Below are 14,226 nucleotides of genomic sequence, written 5' to 3'. Positions count from 1 at the left end.
AAAGTAGTCCTGCCAGGTTGTTAATGTGCAGTTAGCATGTAATAGACGAAGAAAGTGTTGGAAGGCTTGGGGAATGGTTTTGGTGTAGAAATTCTGAATTTTGGAGAAAAGCAAACCTGTGTTTGCCAGCAAGTCATTTGAGATGGTAAGAAATCCAGGCAGCTGGGGTAATGAATCTGAAGCTAACAAGAGGGCACAGCCTAGCAGAAATCTGGGCACAATGCCTTTCCTTGAAGGAGGGACTGGAGAGAGCACAAGAGATGCCAAGAACAATAACAGAAGGAACTAGCATAAATCAGAGGGAGTGGGATTCATGGTTGGGAGAAAGGAGCTGATTAAAGAACAGGCTCAATTGAAAGAGGGAGCAGCTGTAAAGTTCAGCATCTAGGACTGGCAGAATGGTGCAGCAGCTCTGCATCCACTTGTGGAGCCAGTGTTTTTAGGGGTTTTGCACATACCTCACAGCTATGAATAGCATAGAATAATTTCAGTTGGAAGGGACCTACAATGATCATCAAGTCCAACTGCCTGACCACTTCAGGGCTGACCAAAAGCTAAAGCGTGTTAAGGGCATTGTCCAAATGCCTCTTAAACACTGACAAGGCTTGAGGCAGCGACCACCTCTCTAGAAGCCTGTTCCAGTGTTTGACCACCCTCTCAGTAAAGAAATGCTTCCTCATGTCCAGTCTAAACCTCCCCTGGCACAGCTTTGAACCATTCCCATGCGTCTTATCACTGGATACCAGGGAGAAGAGATCAGCACCTCCCTTTCCACTTTCCCTCCTCAGGAAGCTGTAGAGAGCGAAATGTAAAACACCAAGGCAGGCTGTTTTCATGGGAGCACTGTTACACTTCATCCCAGCGCAAGGATGCAGCAGTAAAGAACTTTACATGTGCTGATGTTCAGTGGGAACAGGGACTAGCTGTTGTAGTCAAAGCAGAGGACTGGGAAGCCAGGTCCTTGGCACAAGTCATTTCCCTTTTCTGTGCCTCAGTTTTCTCTCCCTGCTTCAGGAGCCGAGATTGTAATGGTTACCCCATTGCAGGAAGGAGTGCTAAGCAGTAATAAGAGTTTTCAGTGAGAAACTCTGCCTGTGTTCAGATGGGAGCATCTGAAGAAGGACAAGGTGTTGCAGATGATTACTCCACTGACTTGCCCTATCTGGATTTCTGCTGCAGTGGGGAAGCTGCTGGGAGCCCCTTCCCCAGCCCATGGTCCTCCACCCCTACCCCAGCTCAGTGAACAACTTTGCTACTAGGTGTAAAGGACAGGGTCTGACTCATGCTGTAAGTGTCACAAAAAACCCCAGAGCATCTTTAGCCAGATCTCTGCTCTTCTGGACATGGTCCTTCATCATACTACTTTGTGCTCCATGGATACCTCCTAGTATTCTCCCTTCATATCTGCTTCTGCGGTTTTTTTGCTTTAGTATTTGCCTTGATGAAAAAAGTCTTTCAATTGTAAGGCTGTAGCTGCTCCCTGGATCTCTGCAGAGCTCCTGACAAACCCCAGGGCTCTGACTGCCACCTCAAGCAAGCACAGCTGATCCCCTAACTGTTGCTTTCTGTAGAATGATGCAGCAGGGAAAGGAGCAGGCAGACTTTGCTGTGGTTATTCCCGAGAGATTCATGGGAGCAGTGGGAAGGGCATGAACTTGAGTGAACTGACCTAAGGGGAAATTTAAGGGCTCATATTAGTTTTTGGCAGCATTTTCTGTTTGAGAGGAGCCTGGAGTGAGACGGAGATGTCTGGGTGTGCAAGAGGTATGAGCACAATCCTACTAGAACTGTCTTCCAGATGCTATCGTCAGCTAAGGGATGTCAGCCTCTCAAGCTGGTGATGGGCCGAGACAGATGGCAGCTTTCATCACAGAAAGCAAGGACAAAGAGCAGTCCCAGTGCCCACAACCATGTACAAGACAAGAACCTTCTTCTGCCACCCTCCCTTTCTCCCAAATATCTGATATTCTTTCCTTGTAGCATTTGGGAAGTTGTTAAAACCTGAGAAGTGCACACAGAAGAAACACCTCTCACATGGGGTTTTTGCTCCAGTGGAGTAAGGGGGGGAGGGTGAGTGGAGGCTGCCTGCAAAAAAGGAATGTGTCCTGGGTCTTCTAAAGCAAAGTTGTGACCACAAGGCTTTCTTTCAGTGATTGCAATGGTTTCACTCAAGTCTGAGCAGAAGAAATTTGATCCAATGTTTGTAATGGTTCAGATGTGACCAAACTTGAGCCTAGAGCCCCTACCACTAAAGACTAGGTCAAGCAGATTTAGTTTCCTTTGGTCATTGGGCAGCTGGAGAGAATGAAGCAACCTGTCATGTATTCTTAAGTTGTGATTAATGAGACGCGTGTGTGACAGTTTCAAAGTAAGATGAGACTTCAACAACAAGCAAGCTAACAATCATTGCAGGAAAGGTCTTGTGAGTGGCAAAGAGAGGTGGACCTGTATTGCTCTTACTTACCATGATAACATGTATCTGTTTCCCTAGCAAAAATTGTGAAAGCAACGTATTTAATTTCATGTACTCCTAGTCATTTTAAACTCTGTGACCCTAAATAACATTGACCCTACTTTACTGACAGGTCCTTTGTAGCTGATGCACCCTGGGATTCCTCAATACACAACAGAAAAGGCAGAAAGAGTATTTACAGGTTTCATCTCTGTGATTCCTGATACTGTGCTACCTGAATGCGTTGCTTTTATATGTATTGTGCAAAGTTTTTGAGACTTTTACTGAGCAAGTGATTAGAGACAGCTGTGAGCATTTATAGGGAAACATGAGATGTGACAATGAGGAGGAGGAAGGGGCTTCAGGAAGTCCCTAAGCCGCAGGTTGCTAAGAAGGTAATGAAGATCAAGAATCACTCTATACCTAGCATGTTTCTGATACTCTTTCCATAAGCTTCTGTTACTAAGACGCAGGCTGGTTGTTTAGATGGACCTCTGAACTAACTTGGAGTAGCCATTCTTTTGTCCTTATTCTGTAAAAATGCTATGCTCAGGAGATTGTGTGGCATGGGTATGTGTGTTCCAGTGACATGGTTTTGTGACTTTGATTTCCTTGCATTGTATTTTTCCCTGGAGGGGCCATGCTAGCACTAGGAGCTTGCAGGAATAGATGGCTAACCTCCTCCAGTGTTTTTGAAAACTGTGTAAAGACTGTTTGCATCTTCAGGCATATAATTCCTTTGGAAATCTGGCTCTTGAACTCCAGAGCAGACATGTTTTTATGGCTATTTGCTTAAATGCAACTGGAACATTTGAAAACAGCTCTTCTGAAAAACAAGAAAAAGAAAAAAACCCACGCCTTTAGCTTTAATTCCCTTGTACATCTGAGTGAACAGAGCAATCAAGAGATGCAGGGCTTTGGGCAATACCTTAGAAGGTAATTATTCAATTATTTTATGTCATGTTTGCTTCATTGATTAATGATTCTAGTGGCTGGTGAACTGGATTCTGTTCTGTTTTGACAGAAAAGGAAAGTTTTTATTTAATCTATGATAATTTCAGGCTGCTTGGTGTTTCAATGCAAGACTGTAGGTACATGACTGTCCTGGTGGGGGTTCTCTAGTACAACTCTGTCAGATCTTTATTACTCACCTGGAATAAAATGAACCCTGTTCTCCAAATGAGAACAACTGACTCTGCCCAAAGGCTTTAGTATTTCTAACAGTGCAGATGTATTTAATTCTGTTGAGGGTGATAACATAAAATTGAAGAAATGGATTTGGCACTGGTGACTGTTACTGGTTGGATAGTACAGAAGACAGAATGTACTGAGGCTTAGAGTTTAAGGTTTGAGAAAGAGAGGTACGTGCTCTCTCCCCTCTCAAGGCCTGCTAACGTGCTCTGGCCCTGCCTGAGGTGGAGTAACAAAGTGATTATTTGTGCCAGACCATATTAGTGATCATGAGCAGGCCTCCTTCACAATCCACGTGCCTCCCAAAACCACACACGTGATCTCTGGCATATAGGCTGGGTTTGCTGAGGTGGATTTCTTAGAAGTCTGGATTTCAACTTTGTGTCCGTTTAGCTATTTTACGCAACTGCCTGATGTTTCAATATTCAGTTATCTTCCTTTTGGGAAGAAGCGATCTTTCTGCTATTTAATTACTTCAGGAAACCCTGTGGTTCGCTAATGTGAGCAGAATTCCCCAGTATTCTCAGTGCAAGCATACATGCCTCTAACCACGTAATGGCACGCTCATACACAGGCACTCCATCCAGTTCAGAGAGTTCTGTGGTTGGCACATCCCCGCAGAGACAGGCATTCCTGTGGGATCTGCAGGGGAGGTGATGGAAAAATGCTAGCTTCCTCTTAGAATTTAGAGGGGAAAGAGAAAGAGATTGAAGGGATTTTAATCAAAAATTACACACAGAAAACTTCCAGGGTTGTTGTTTTAAACCCAGAATGAAAACAACCTTCTGTGCCCACTAAGTGATTTCAGAATGAAACCCCCCATTTTGTTGGTAAGATAATTGCTTTTCAGTAAAAAAATTTAAATGTAGAAACAAGATTTTATTTCAATTATTTATGAATTTATTATTTATGTTATGCTGGCATCCAAGACTGAAAGCTTGTGTAGCAGTGGAGGTCTGTTTCAGCTGACCTGAGTTAGCCTATGTGTGTTTTGGGATGGAGGCAGGGAAGGTTGTAGATTTGGTTCCAGAAATAGTGAGGTAGGAACAAAGGTAAAAAGCAAAGGAGAACCATACTTACTCTACATATCATCATGTAGACTTTACATGACGTAGTAGAACCAGTGCTATTTCTGGGTCACTTTTGCAGGCAGGACCTTTGTTCTTACAAAGTTTTGTAGAAGTAAGATCATTGAGATCTTAAGAGAGAAAACAGACTTTGTGATACTTCTCATACTTGTCAATCAGTTCTCTCAAGAACATTGCACTAGATTGCTGAACCAGCAAACTTCTGTTATGTAAATACCTCTCAGATCTATTCCCTCTGCATGCAGCCCTCTGGTCCTTGCAGTTTCAGATGGACTTAGCCTGCAAAATTTTCCATTAATTTCTGGATTGTATGTAGTTCAGGATTGTATTGATTTACAGGGGGAGCTCAGTTTTCTTAGTATGTAAGGTAGTATTAGTGTGTTAAGATTTTGGGAGCATTAGTGTTTTGTTGTAGTATGAATGTTTGAAGGGATTTTTGCAAATAGAGGGTGCTTCATCTGAGACTGGGCTAATAGACTGAAGATTAGCTCCTGCCTCCTTGCATGGGAATGTAGGAGATACTGGTTCAAAGTTCTGGTCCAAACTGGGCACAGCAGTGAGTTGATCTTGATCCTCCCAGCTGACTGCGCTAACCAGTGGACTGCTCTTTTGGAGCTGAGTATATACAGAAGATTGAATTAACAGACAAGAATAATAAGGAACTTCATGCCTCTAAATGTTAGGGAAATTCTTTGCAATGAATTACTGCTTGATTTAAAATCAGAACTTCGTTTCCCACAGCCCACAGAGTTTTCCGGATCGTTGGGCTTTTCTGGTCTCTGTATTGGTCTGTTTTCTTTCTACATCATCTCTCAGCCATAGAAACTGTTCCAGAAAAAAGGCTTTTTTTTCTTTATCAAAACTGGTCAATTCCCAAGAAAACTTTCTATGAACTGGCATATATGACTGAAGAACTACTTTGCCGAAAAATTCCCAATGCTTCTAAAATGTGGGTTAGAAATTCCTCTATTTTAAGGGCCAAGTTAATTTGCTCAGGAGAAAGAAAAAGAAAGTGAGTCTTAGGATGCCAAGGAAGTTTTTTTAAACTATTCCAGAATGTTTAAGTAAATCTTTAAGACAACTAGAACCATAGATTCATATATTTTGATTGGCCTTCTGTATAATACAGGAAGGAAAAGTGCCAATGCAAGGAGTTTTGTGTTACTGAGATTTCAATCCATTGTATGCTGATTCAGCTGGCCATGGTGAGATAGATATTTAGAGTATTAGACCCTTTCCTTGCTCATTGCTCCCTGGGATCCCTTTGCAGGATTTTTTCAAGTATAGATTTCACTGGGATCTAAATAAAAGTATTTGCCTTTTCTCTGTATTCTAGATATATGTATATTTATTGTATGCCACTGTTTTTCTGTATGATGCTGTGTAAGTCACTTCTTTCCTCAGTGCTTCAACCCCTTACCTGTGTAGTAAGCATTGCTGTCTAACAAAGTTTTGCAGTGCTAACTCCTGCAACATTTGCAAGCTCTTCATGTTCTGTAGTAATGTTGCTAAATATAGCCACAGATAGATGGGGAAGGAACAGATTTACTGGGGGAAAAGGGCATCAGACCCTCCCACTACTAGTACCACAGAGGCATGCACTGTCAGTCATATGGTGATTTTGTGGCTGCATCCCTATAGACCTGCCAATCAAGATGGCAGCTGTTTTGGTACAAACATGTCCTTCTGCATCATTGGGTCTTGCTCCCTGCTGTCCCTGTCTCCTGTATTACCCACTCCTGGCTTCATTATGCTTGCTTCCATACTAGGTCACATTCAAGTGCTCTGTGGCAGTTGTGCAGGGGCATACAGCATTGGAAGGAGTGCTGCTTTTCGGCAAAGAGCACTTTTACATTTGCAAGTGCTTTGTGTTATCCCCTCTAGAAGAAGTCTACTGCACACGTCACTGCTTGTCCAGGTGAGTCATTCTTTCATCCCAGAGATCTGCTGGGTTAACTTCAGTATTGGCACGTGGATACCTAGAATTTGCACAGACTTTGATGGGATTTCAGGAGGGATATTAGCGCAGCAAGAAGTTTGCCACCCTTTCCATCTGTTCACAGAATTGTTTAACATAACTAACATAGGTGCTTATTCACAGGCTTTGGAGGTGCAACAAGAACTCCCAGCTCCAACAGATGGAGATGGTGGGCAGCCTAACACATATGTTGCTGTTTTTCAATTCTTTTAAAGTGTTGTTAATGTTTCTTTCTGATTGGCTCCCATCTTTTATTCATATGGAACAGTCATTACAAGAGCCTTTAGCTTCATTGTCTCATAAGTTTTTTGTTTGTTTCTCCAAGACAAAATCGTAATTAATATTTGGCACACTGCTATCTTCTTTGACTCATGATTTATTGAAACTGATCAATATTGAAAATGAGTCTGTTAGACTTAGCTCTTTGCGCATACGGTGTGCTCATGTGCAAAGCCCAGTGGGTCAGTGAGTAACTCTGTTTTTACTCCCTGGCTGCTCTGCATCCGATTCTTAGTAAGTCCAATATCAGTCAATCTGATCAGGTGACTTAAGAATCAATTGAACTGGGTCCGATAAAAGCTTAGGTTGTTTTTCTAAGGGATTTGCTATGGGCTAGGCTGTAGATAGCAATTGCAGTACATGTACACAACTAAAGTAATAATGAATTAATTGCTTAATTATTAGTTCCAATTAATTGCTGTTTATAATAGCTGTGTCCATATGATGCTTGCCCTTGACCCAGGCTTTCAGGTTCTCCAACCCAGCTCCCTCCCTTGCGGCTTCTCAGACTTCAGTGTGTGCAATATATTGCTGTCTGCCTATTTGCATGCACTAAAATAATTCGAAACCTACCCATAGCCTCCATAGGCTCTTTATTTTATTTTGGGAACTAATACAAAATCTGCCTTCAGTATTTAGCTTTGTTTTCAATTCATGTATGCCCCAGCTGATCTTGCTATCGCTTAGTATTTTTATTCTTCTTTAGGGAGGACTTGGATGTTCATGAGGGCTCTCATGATCTTTTTTGTTTCAAATTAATTTTTCTTTCTTGATATTTTTTTCTTCCAGCATCAGTGATCCATTTATTTTCAACTTATGTCATAAAGATCATGCTGTGGGAGACCAGATGTGTTCCCGTTATTCATATCATGATATAAAAGAGATTCATCTGATGCGCTTTCTTCTGCAGGTAGGAACTAACATGCTCAGTCATTTGAGGTAAAGCTGCAACAGCAGTAAAGACATGTGACTGAAAACTACTTGCACAATTTTTACTAAGACTGCTGAGGTTTCTTTGCTTGAGTCTCAAAATGCTTTTGCTCCCATCATTGCTTCATTAGCCTTTGGTAATACAAACTCCTTCCTATATTCACCAGAGTGTTTAAGCACCCTCACTGGACTGGTTGGCTTATTAGTTGTTAGGCTAACAATGTTCTTCACAGTTTATCTCAATGTTTTTGAAAATAAGACTTGAAGTCAATTTCCTGCGTTTTGATGGAAGCTCCCAGTAAGTGTCTGACTTTCAGTAATACTCAGGTCCCACAGACTTCAGTAGTTTTGAACATCAGTGGATTATGGGTATGTGTAACACGCTTATCCTGGGCCTCTTGGAATAACTTTCAAGTTATGCATGTGAGTCAATAAATGAATCATAAGTCGGAGCAGAGGATTTGAATCCTCTGTGCCTTTAGCTGCACTACCCAGAAGCTACTCATCACCAGTGGCCTGGTACCCTTTTAGTTTTGTCTGGTTTAGATGAGCCTGTGATGACAATCACAGAAGAGTTGTAGCTGGAGCTCCTTGCAGCACCAGAGCCTGTACTTGCTGTAGAAGGTTTTGGTACAGTCTAAAGAGTAATTCACAGATTTCATTTGACAAAAATATGGAGTTTTGAAGCAGCCATAACTAGTTACCTGTTATTTTGAATCCGTTTTTGGAAGGTTGAGATTCAACAGAGAATTAAGAAATTATTTGGAAAATTCAAAAGTTGGAGAAAATGGGGCTGATAATTGTCTTATATCATGTAGTATGGCACTCATCCATGACTCAGCCTTGTTTTATTCTATATTTAATTATGTATGCAAAATGGACAATTTTAGTAGGTGAGGCTTGCTTCAGGATATAGCATATCTCAGTGGTTAGGTCACTCTCCAAGCATGTATAGGAATGTCAAGTCTTGTTCTGAGTAACTGTATGAAGCTTATTTTCTTATATCACTGGTGAGCAACCTGAGCAACAGAACTGTCACCTCTTCTGTTTTGTGAATAGCATCAAAGTTGCCAGTGGAATCTTGCTGCCTTCTCATATATTCACATGTGTATGCATGGATTTTTTTTTAAACACGTGAAATGGAAATGTTTTATGTGACCCAAAGTGAAAAATGGAGATGAGTAAAAATAGTCTTTGAATGGGCCTGGGGCAAAGGCAGGGCTTGTTGGTTTGAGGGTTGTTTGTAGTTTTTTGTTTGTGGGGTTTTTTTCGCTTTGTTTCAATTAATGAACTGAAAACTCAGGTGTCCAAGGTCTCAAATTCTTGCACTGGGACTCCATGCCACAAATGGCTTCGAAAAAATACTGCAGGAAAAGAAGAAAACTGATTCCTTGTGCTTTCCCTGCAGGACAGGTGGTTCAGCTGTTTAGGCAGCTACTGTGCCTCAGAGAGCTCATCTCCTGTTCATGCACGTAGCCCAGCTCAGAGCAAAGCACTGTGAAACCACATGGCCCAATTTTGTAATGGTGACACTTGAGCAGACTTGGTTTGGAAAGCTGAGCTTCAGAGCAAATACTGCAAGCTGTTTATTGTCATAGCTGCTCTCATATTACCTTTCTGCTTTATACTTCATTTGTGAATCATGTATGGGGCAGTTGCCATTGTGGTGTTTTTCTAGGTTTGTATTGCACCTGCCACACTTGCATTGAAACTCATGTCTGGGTTCCCAGACACTACACGTTATTTATAGTTTTACTTGACTGACTTCGGGGAAAAGAGGACCACTCACTGAATAAATAATAGGATTGTATGCAAATGCCCAACATAACAATGTGTGGAGACATTGCAGAAAAAAGGGGGCGAAGTTTTCAACTTTGATTATTTAAAGCTTCAGTGAGAAATGTCATAAACTCCCCTTCCTCCTCTGCTGCTTCTAGTCAGGAGAAATTATTTTGGCATTTCTGTTGAGCTCGCTATTCATTTAGACAGCAGTATGGTTGCGTTCTAAAAGAGACTCTTATTTAGCATCCTCTCTTCATGTTATCTTTCTCACCTAATTAGAAGTTAATGCTACTAGTGTCTTGTTAATCACACTGACATTTCAAGATAAAAGTGCTTCAGAAGCAGCAGGAGGAGGCAGGTAATGGAAACAATATCTGGAGTTTGGTTTTGCTTCAGTGAAGCATTTGAACTCCTAGTCAACCCAGTAGGACCATTCCTACAGTTGGAGAAATTGGGAATATTAGGCATATTTTGCTACACTTCTTCACACTTGATACAAAGTCGAGGCCTTTTTTTTTTTTTTTTTTTTTTTAAAGCCCTGATGAACTGGACAGGCCATGATGGACTCTTTGCAGCACTAGGCTTTGCTCTGTAGCTCCTCACACTGTAAATTATTTACCTTTCCAGGAGATCGCCTTGGAAATATTCTTCAAAAATGGTTACTCCAGATTTCTTGTCTTCCATGACAGCGACCGAAATAAGATATTTAAGAGGTAACCACTACTTCATAATAACATGTGAACACCCAGGTGACACTCCTGGTCTATTGCCCCTATTTATCCTGGCTTCAGATGTCTGTCTTGTGCTGCCCCAGGGGCTTTTTCTTCAATTGCAGCTCCTTGGTCTTTAACGGGTTACATTTAAGCAAAGCTATGAAATATTTCTTTTGCTGACCTGTGAATTCTTCAGAGCATTATATAGCCATTGATTTATCAAGGGAGCTAATGCATGTGTAGGACTCTTCTAGTACCCGGTGGTGTGTTGTATGTCCCTGCATCCCAGGAAATTGCAATTGTAGCCGTGCTGCTTCCTCTCACTGAGATGAGAGCCACCTCCATCTCACCTCACAGTACTGGGTAAAAGAAGGTTTCTTCCTGCTTTCTTCCAACACAAGAAGTGTCATTAGATTCTTTAGGAATAAAATGTTTTTGTCTCTCTGACTCTGACTTTGTCTTTGGTGTGGAGTTAACTTTTAACAATGGAATTTTTGTTTAGAAAAGATTTCTCCTTATGTGCTTGTCTTGTTTCATGGAACTTGAATGTAAGACTATGAAGTGATTAATTTGCACTTTGTTGTCTTGCATTTTTTTTTTTTTCCTACTGCAGTTCTGTTTGTTATGTCAGGTTTACTTTCACTGTCCTTTACGCAGGAAAAATACTTCAATACGTAGTACTTCCTGTGGTAAATTCTGCAGCCTGGACTGAGGATTGGTACTGTTAATTTCTAAACAATCATAGCAGTTCCTTCTGCTCCTGAAATCTCTGAACAGTTTCTAAGGGAGTATTGCTTAAAAAGACAATGCAGGTTTATCTATTCTTCCTTTCTGGAAAATAAAGTGGCTGCGTAGAGTGGCTACTTAGAATCACCAGGTTCTGCCCCAGAGCCAGCTGCTTTGTTTAGCCCTTATCTTTGCTGTCTCTCAGCTCTGACAAATATCTCTTGGGGGAATCTTGTGGAGGCAGTTCAAGATAAGGTTTTGATCCTCAGCTGCCTGTATTGCTCCTCAGCTGAAGGTCACTAAACCTATGTATTTTAAGGGTTTAGTACGTCTGACATCATAAACCCCCAGTGAAAGTAAATAGGAATGGCTGAGATGTGGATTGGTATTCCTTTCTGCCACTTTTGCTAGATAAATGTCGGAGTGGGTTCTCATTCTCTGGCTTTAATTAATAGCACCTTAAACCACCTGATCATAAGTCCATAACCCTATATATCAATTCAAGGTCCTGTTTGGGAAAGACACTGCTTTTATTGAGCCCAAAGGCAACTCCTTAATATTAAATGTATGATTTTGCTGTGTTGTCTTGCAGCTTTGTCCTAGGTTAGAGTCTCAGTGAAATGCTGTGGCGTCCTTCAGGAAGAAAGTTGCTGTCAGGACATGACATAGATTATATATGTATGTAATGTATACAGATAACCATTTAAATAATTATAATGTGACCTTTCTTATCTCCTATAGATTTTGCTCTTTCCAACCTGCTTTGAAGTCGAAGGGGATAACAGAAGAGTCCCTGAATATAAGGTAAAACATAGGAAACATTGGATAACTGTAGATAAGTGCAATAGTGTGAATAAGTTGCACCTTAAAAAAAACTTACCTATTTGTGCCCCCTATTTTAAAGATTCAAAAGTGTCCCCAGAACTCCAAAAATCATTCTAATGTACAGCATCCGCAGTATGAAGACATGAAGAATGGGTTGAGTAGCTGACTGTGCACAGTTGATTAATAATTATTACCTCCTTAATATGACTTTATTGGTAAACTATACACAGATGGTTAGTGTGGGAAAGAGACAGTCAGTGAGGTGAGGTTAGAGCTAATCCATAATGCTTCTGCATAATGGCCTCTTTATTGCGTGGTTAGGGCAGACAGCAACAGATGTACACATGGATGTTTTGGCATGTTATAGTAACTGTGCAGTGGAGATTCCAACCTGTTCTCCCTCAGATTTACCACTGCAGGAAAAAGTTTTCTCCTAGTGGGAGGTGATTGAGAGCATGTTCCATGCTGACCTTGAGTAACTTGCATACCTGTAACTCTTCTCAATTTGGATATCTGAGGAAAACAACCCTAAGTGCCTAATTGGTCTCCTTTGAAATGATCGCCTGGAGACCGGAATACTGTTGAGACCTGAGGGGCAGATTGCCCCTATGAGTAGTTGTGGTGTGTGTCAGCTGTATGCTTCTTTTTAATTTTCACTCTACCTGTTGTAGATCATTACCTATCTTGTAAGTGAACATTTTCACCCAAGTACCAGCCATCAGCTTGCAAAAAAAGTATCAGTGCAGTATGCAACCAGCTCTGGCTAGAGCCTAACCTATGCCAGAGACGATGGTTGACTCTATGGAGCATGATGTGTGTTCTGTGTGGAGTAACCAATAACTCACCGCAGGGTTTCCTTTCCCTGTGCTTGCTGGGTGCTCAACAGATGGGAATGTCTTGAGGTAAGATGCACTATGGCTGCAGGAACTTTGGGCTTTAGCTGTGATTATTGTGAGAAACACTTGATTCATGTTTGGTCTCAGAGATTGAAGCAGGCTGTATGTCTAGGTCTAAAGCAGCCTGTCCTGAATCCCATAAGGGATTTTACTTTACTTCGGTTTTACTCCATTGGCTGAGAGGGGACCCTGTGCACTTTATTCACTCTGAGAATGTAAGGGGCCTTTGGCATAGCTTTGGCTGGGCCATGTTAGAGCATGAGCTGAAATAAACTAAACAGAAGATAGTGCCACTGCCTAAGTAATGATCCCAGAAAAGTTGTGCTTAAGTGGAAAGTTAGAGAAAATAACCCCAGTGGGCATGCTTCCCTTTATCAAGCTCCAGTCTGGGAACTGAAGGACTGAGGACTTGATGAGTTTACTTTTCCCTCATTTGAATTCTGGAGCTGCTTCTGAGTTAGAAAAATTAAAGAGCAGCACAAGAGGCTCCTTCCCCATCTAGGGGGCAATGGCCATCTTCCATAGCATCCCAGCTTTTCCTGCCGTACCTGAGAGAGGGAGGCAGGCCAGATTAAGCTCTTGCCCAGACACACTATTAACAATTGCACAGCTGAAGCATGGAAAGAAGAAATTACTAATTTGATGTATCATATGATGTTGAGGTAGTAGCATTTCTGGGAAAGCCCATATCAGTTTTTCCACCTAGTCCATAGCAATAATACACAGGAGTTCTGACTCCCAGGCTCTACTGTAGCCATTTAAAAAATTGTAATGGGCTGTTACTGGTCAACTGAGTACTTTGCCCCTGGCACTTTAGTATTCATTTAAATATACTTAAATGTTTGCCATCAACATATGTTACTACAGCCACAGCCAGCACCTCTTCTTGTGTCATGCTTGACTGCTTTTATAATCTGCTCATTGCTTGTACCTGTATATTGCTGTTTGCAGGCTGTCAGCACTCTCTGCCCTAGGGATGTGATTTGAGCAAGTGAATGTGTGTGCTCAGGCGCACATGTGCATGCGCACATGTGAACAGAAAGCTAAAAGTACTGTGGGGACACCAGACCTGATTTCATCAATTCACCAGCTGACTCTTAGATCATGGAAGAGGATGACTCTTCTTCTCTTAGTCACTGCTTAAGTGATATGCCCAGGACCCTTAAAAAAGAGCAATCTTTTCCCTGCCCCTTCTCCCTTCTGTACCTTCCTTGGAGGGAGACTCAGACAGACAAAATGCAATGAGTATAGGTAGTGGTGCTGATTGTGTCATGCAAGTTAGAGATCACTGCACCCAGGTATAGCACCCAAAATCCCAGAGAACTTATGCAGAGTCTGGCCCCTTGATGGCAAACAGGATCACTGG

At 41.7% G+C, this 14,226-nt stretch overlaps 1 protein-coding gene across 1 annotated transcript in view; it reads left to right on the top strand.

The window, feature by feature from the left end:
* WDFY4 (WDFY family member 4) overlaps positions 1 to 14,226 on the top strand; it is a 147,575-nt gene that overhangs the window by 90,872 nt on the left and 42,477 nt on the right. The window contains exons 44-47 of the mRNA XM_050898756.1: positions 6,501 to 6,649; positions 7,778 to 7,898; positions 10,328 to 10,413; positions 11,881 to 11,943. Coding sequence (XP_050754713.1) covers positions 6,501 to 6,649; positions 7,778 to 7,898; positions 10,328 to 10,413; positions 11,881 to 11,943 — 419 coding nt within the window. The remainder of the gene's footprint in view (positions 1 to 6,500; positions 6,650 to 7,777; positions 7,899 to 10,327; positions 10,414 to 11,880; positions 11,944 to 14,226) is intronic.

This window comes from Gymnogyps californianus, chromosome 6, assembly GCF_018139145.2.
Source record: "Gymnogyps californianus isolate 813 chromosome 6, ASM1813914v2, whole genome shotgun sequence".
Taxonomy (NCBI): Eukaryota; Metazoa; Chordata; class Aves; order Accipitriformes; family Cathartidae; genus Gymnogyps; species Gymnogyps californianus.
The sequence above is the reverse complement of the archived record's forward strand: the minus strand, read 5'-3'. Positions and strand labels throughout refer to the sequence as shown.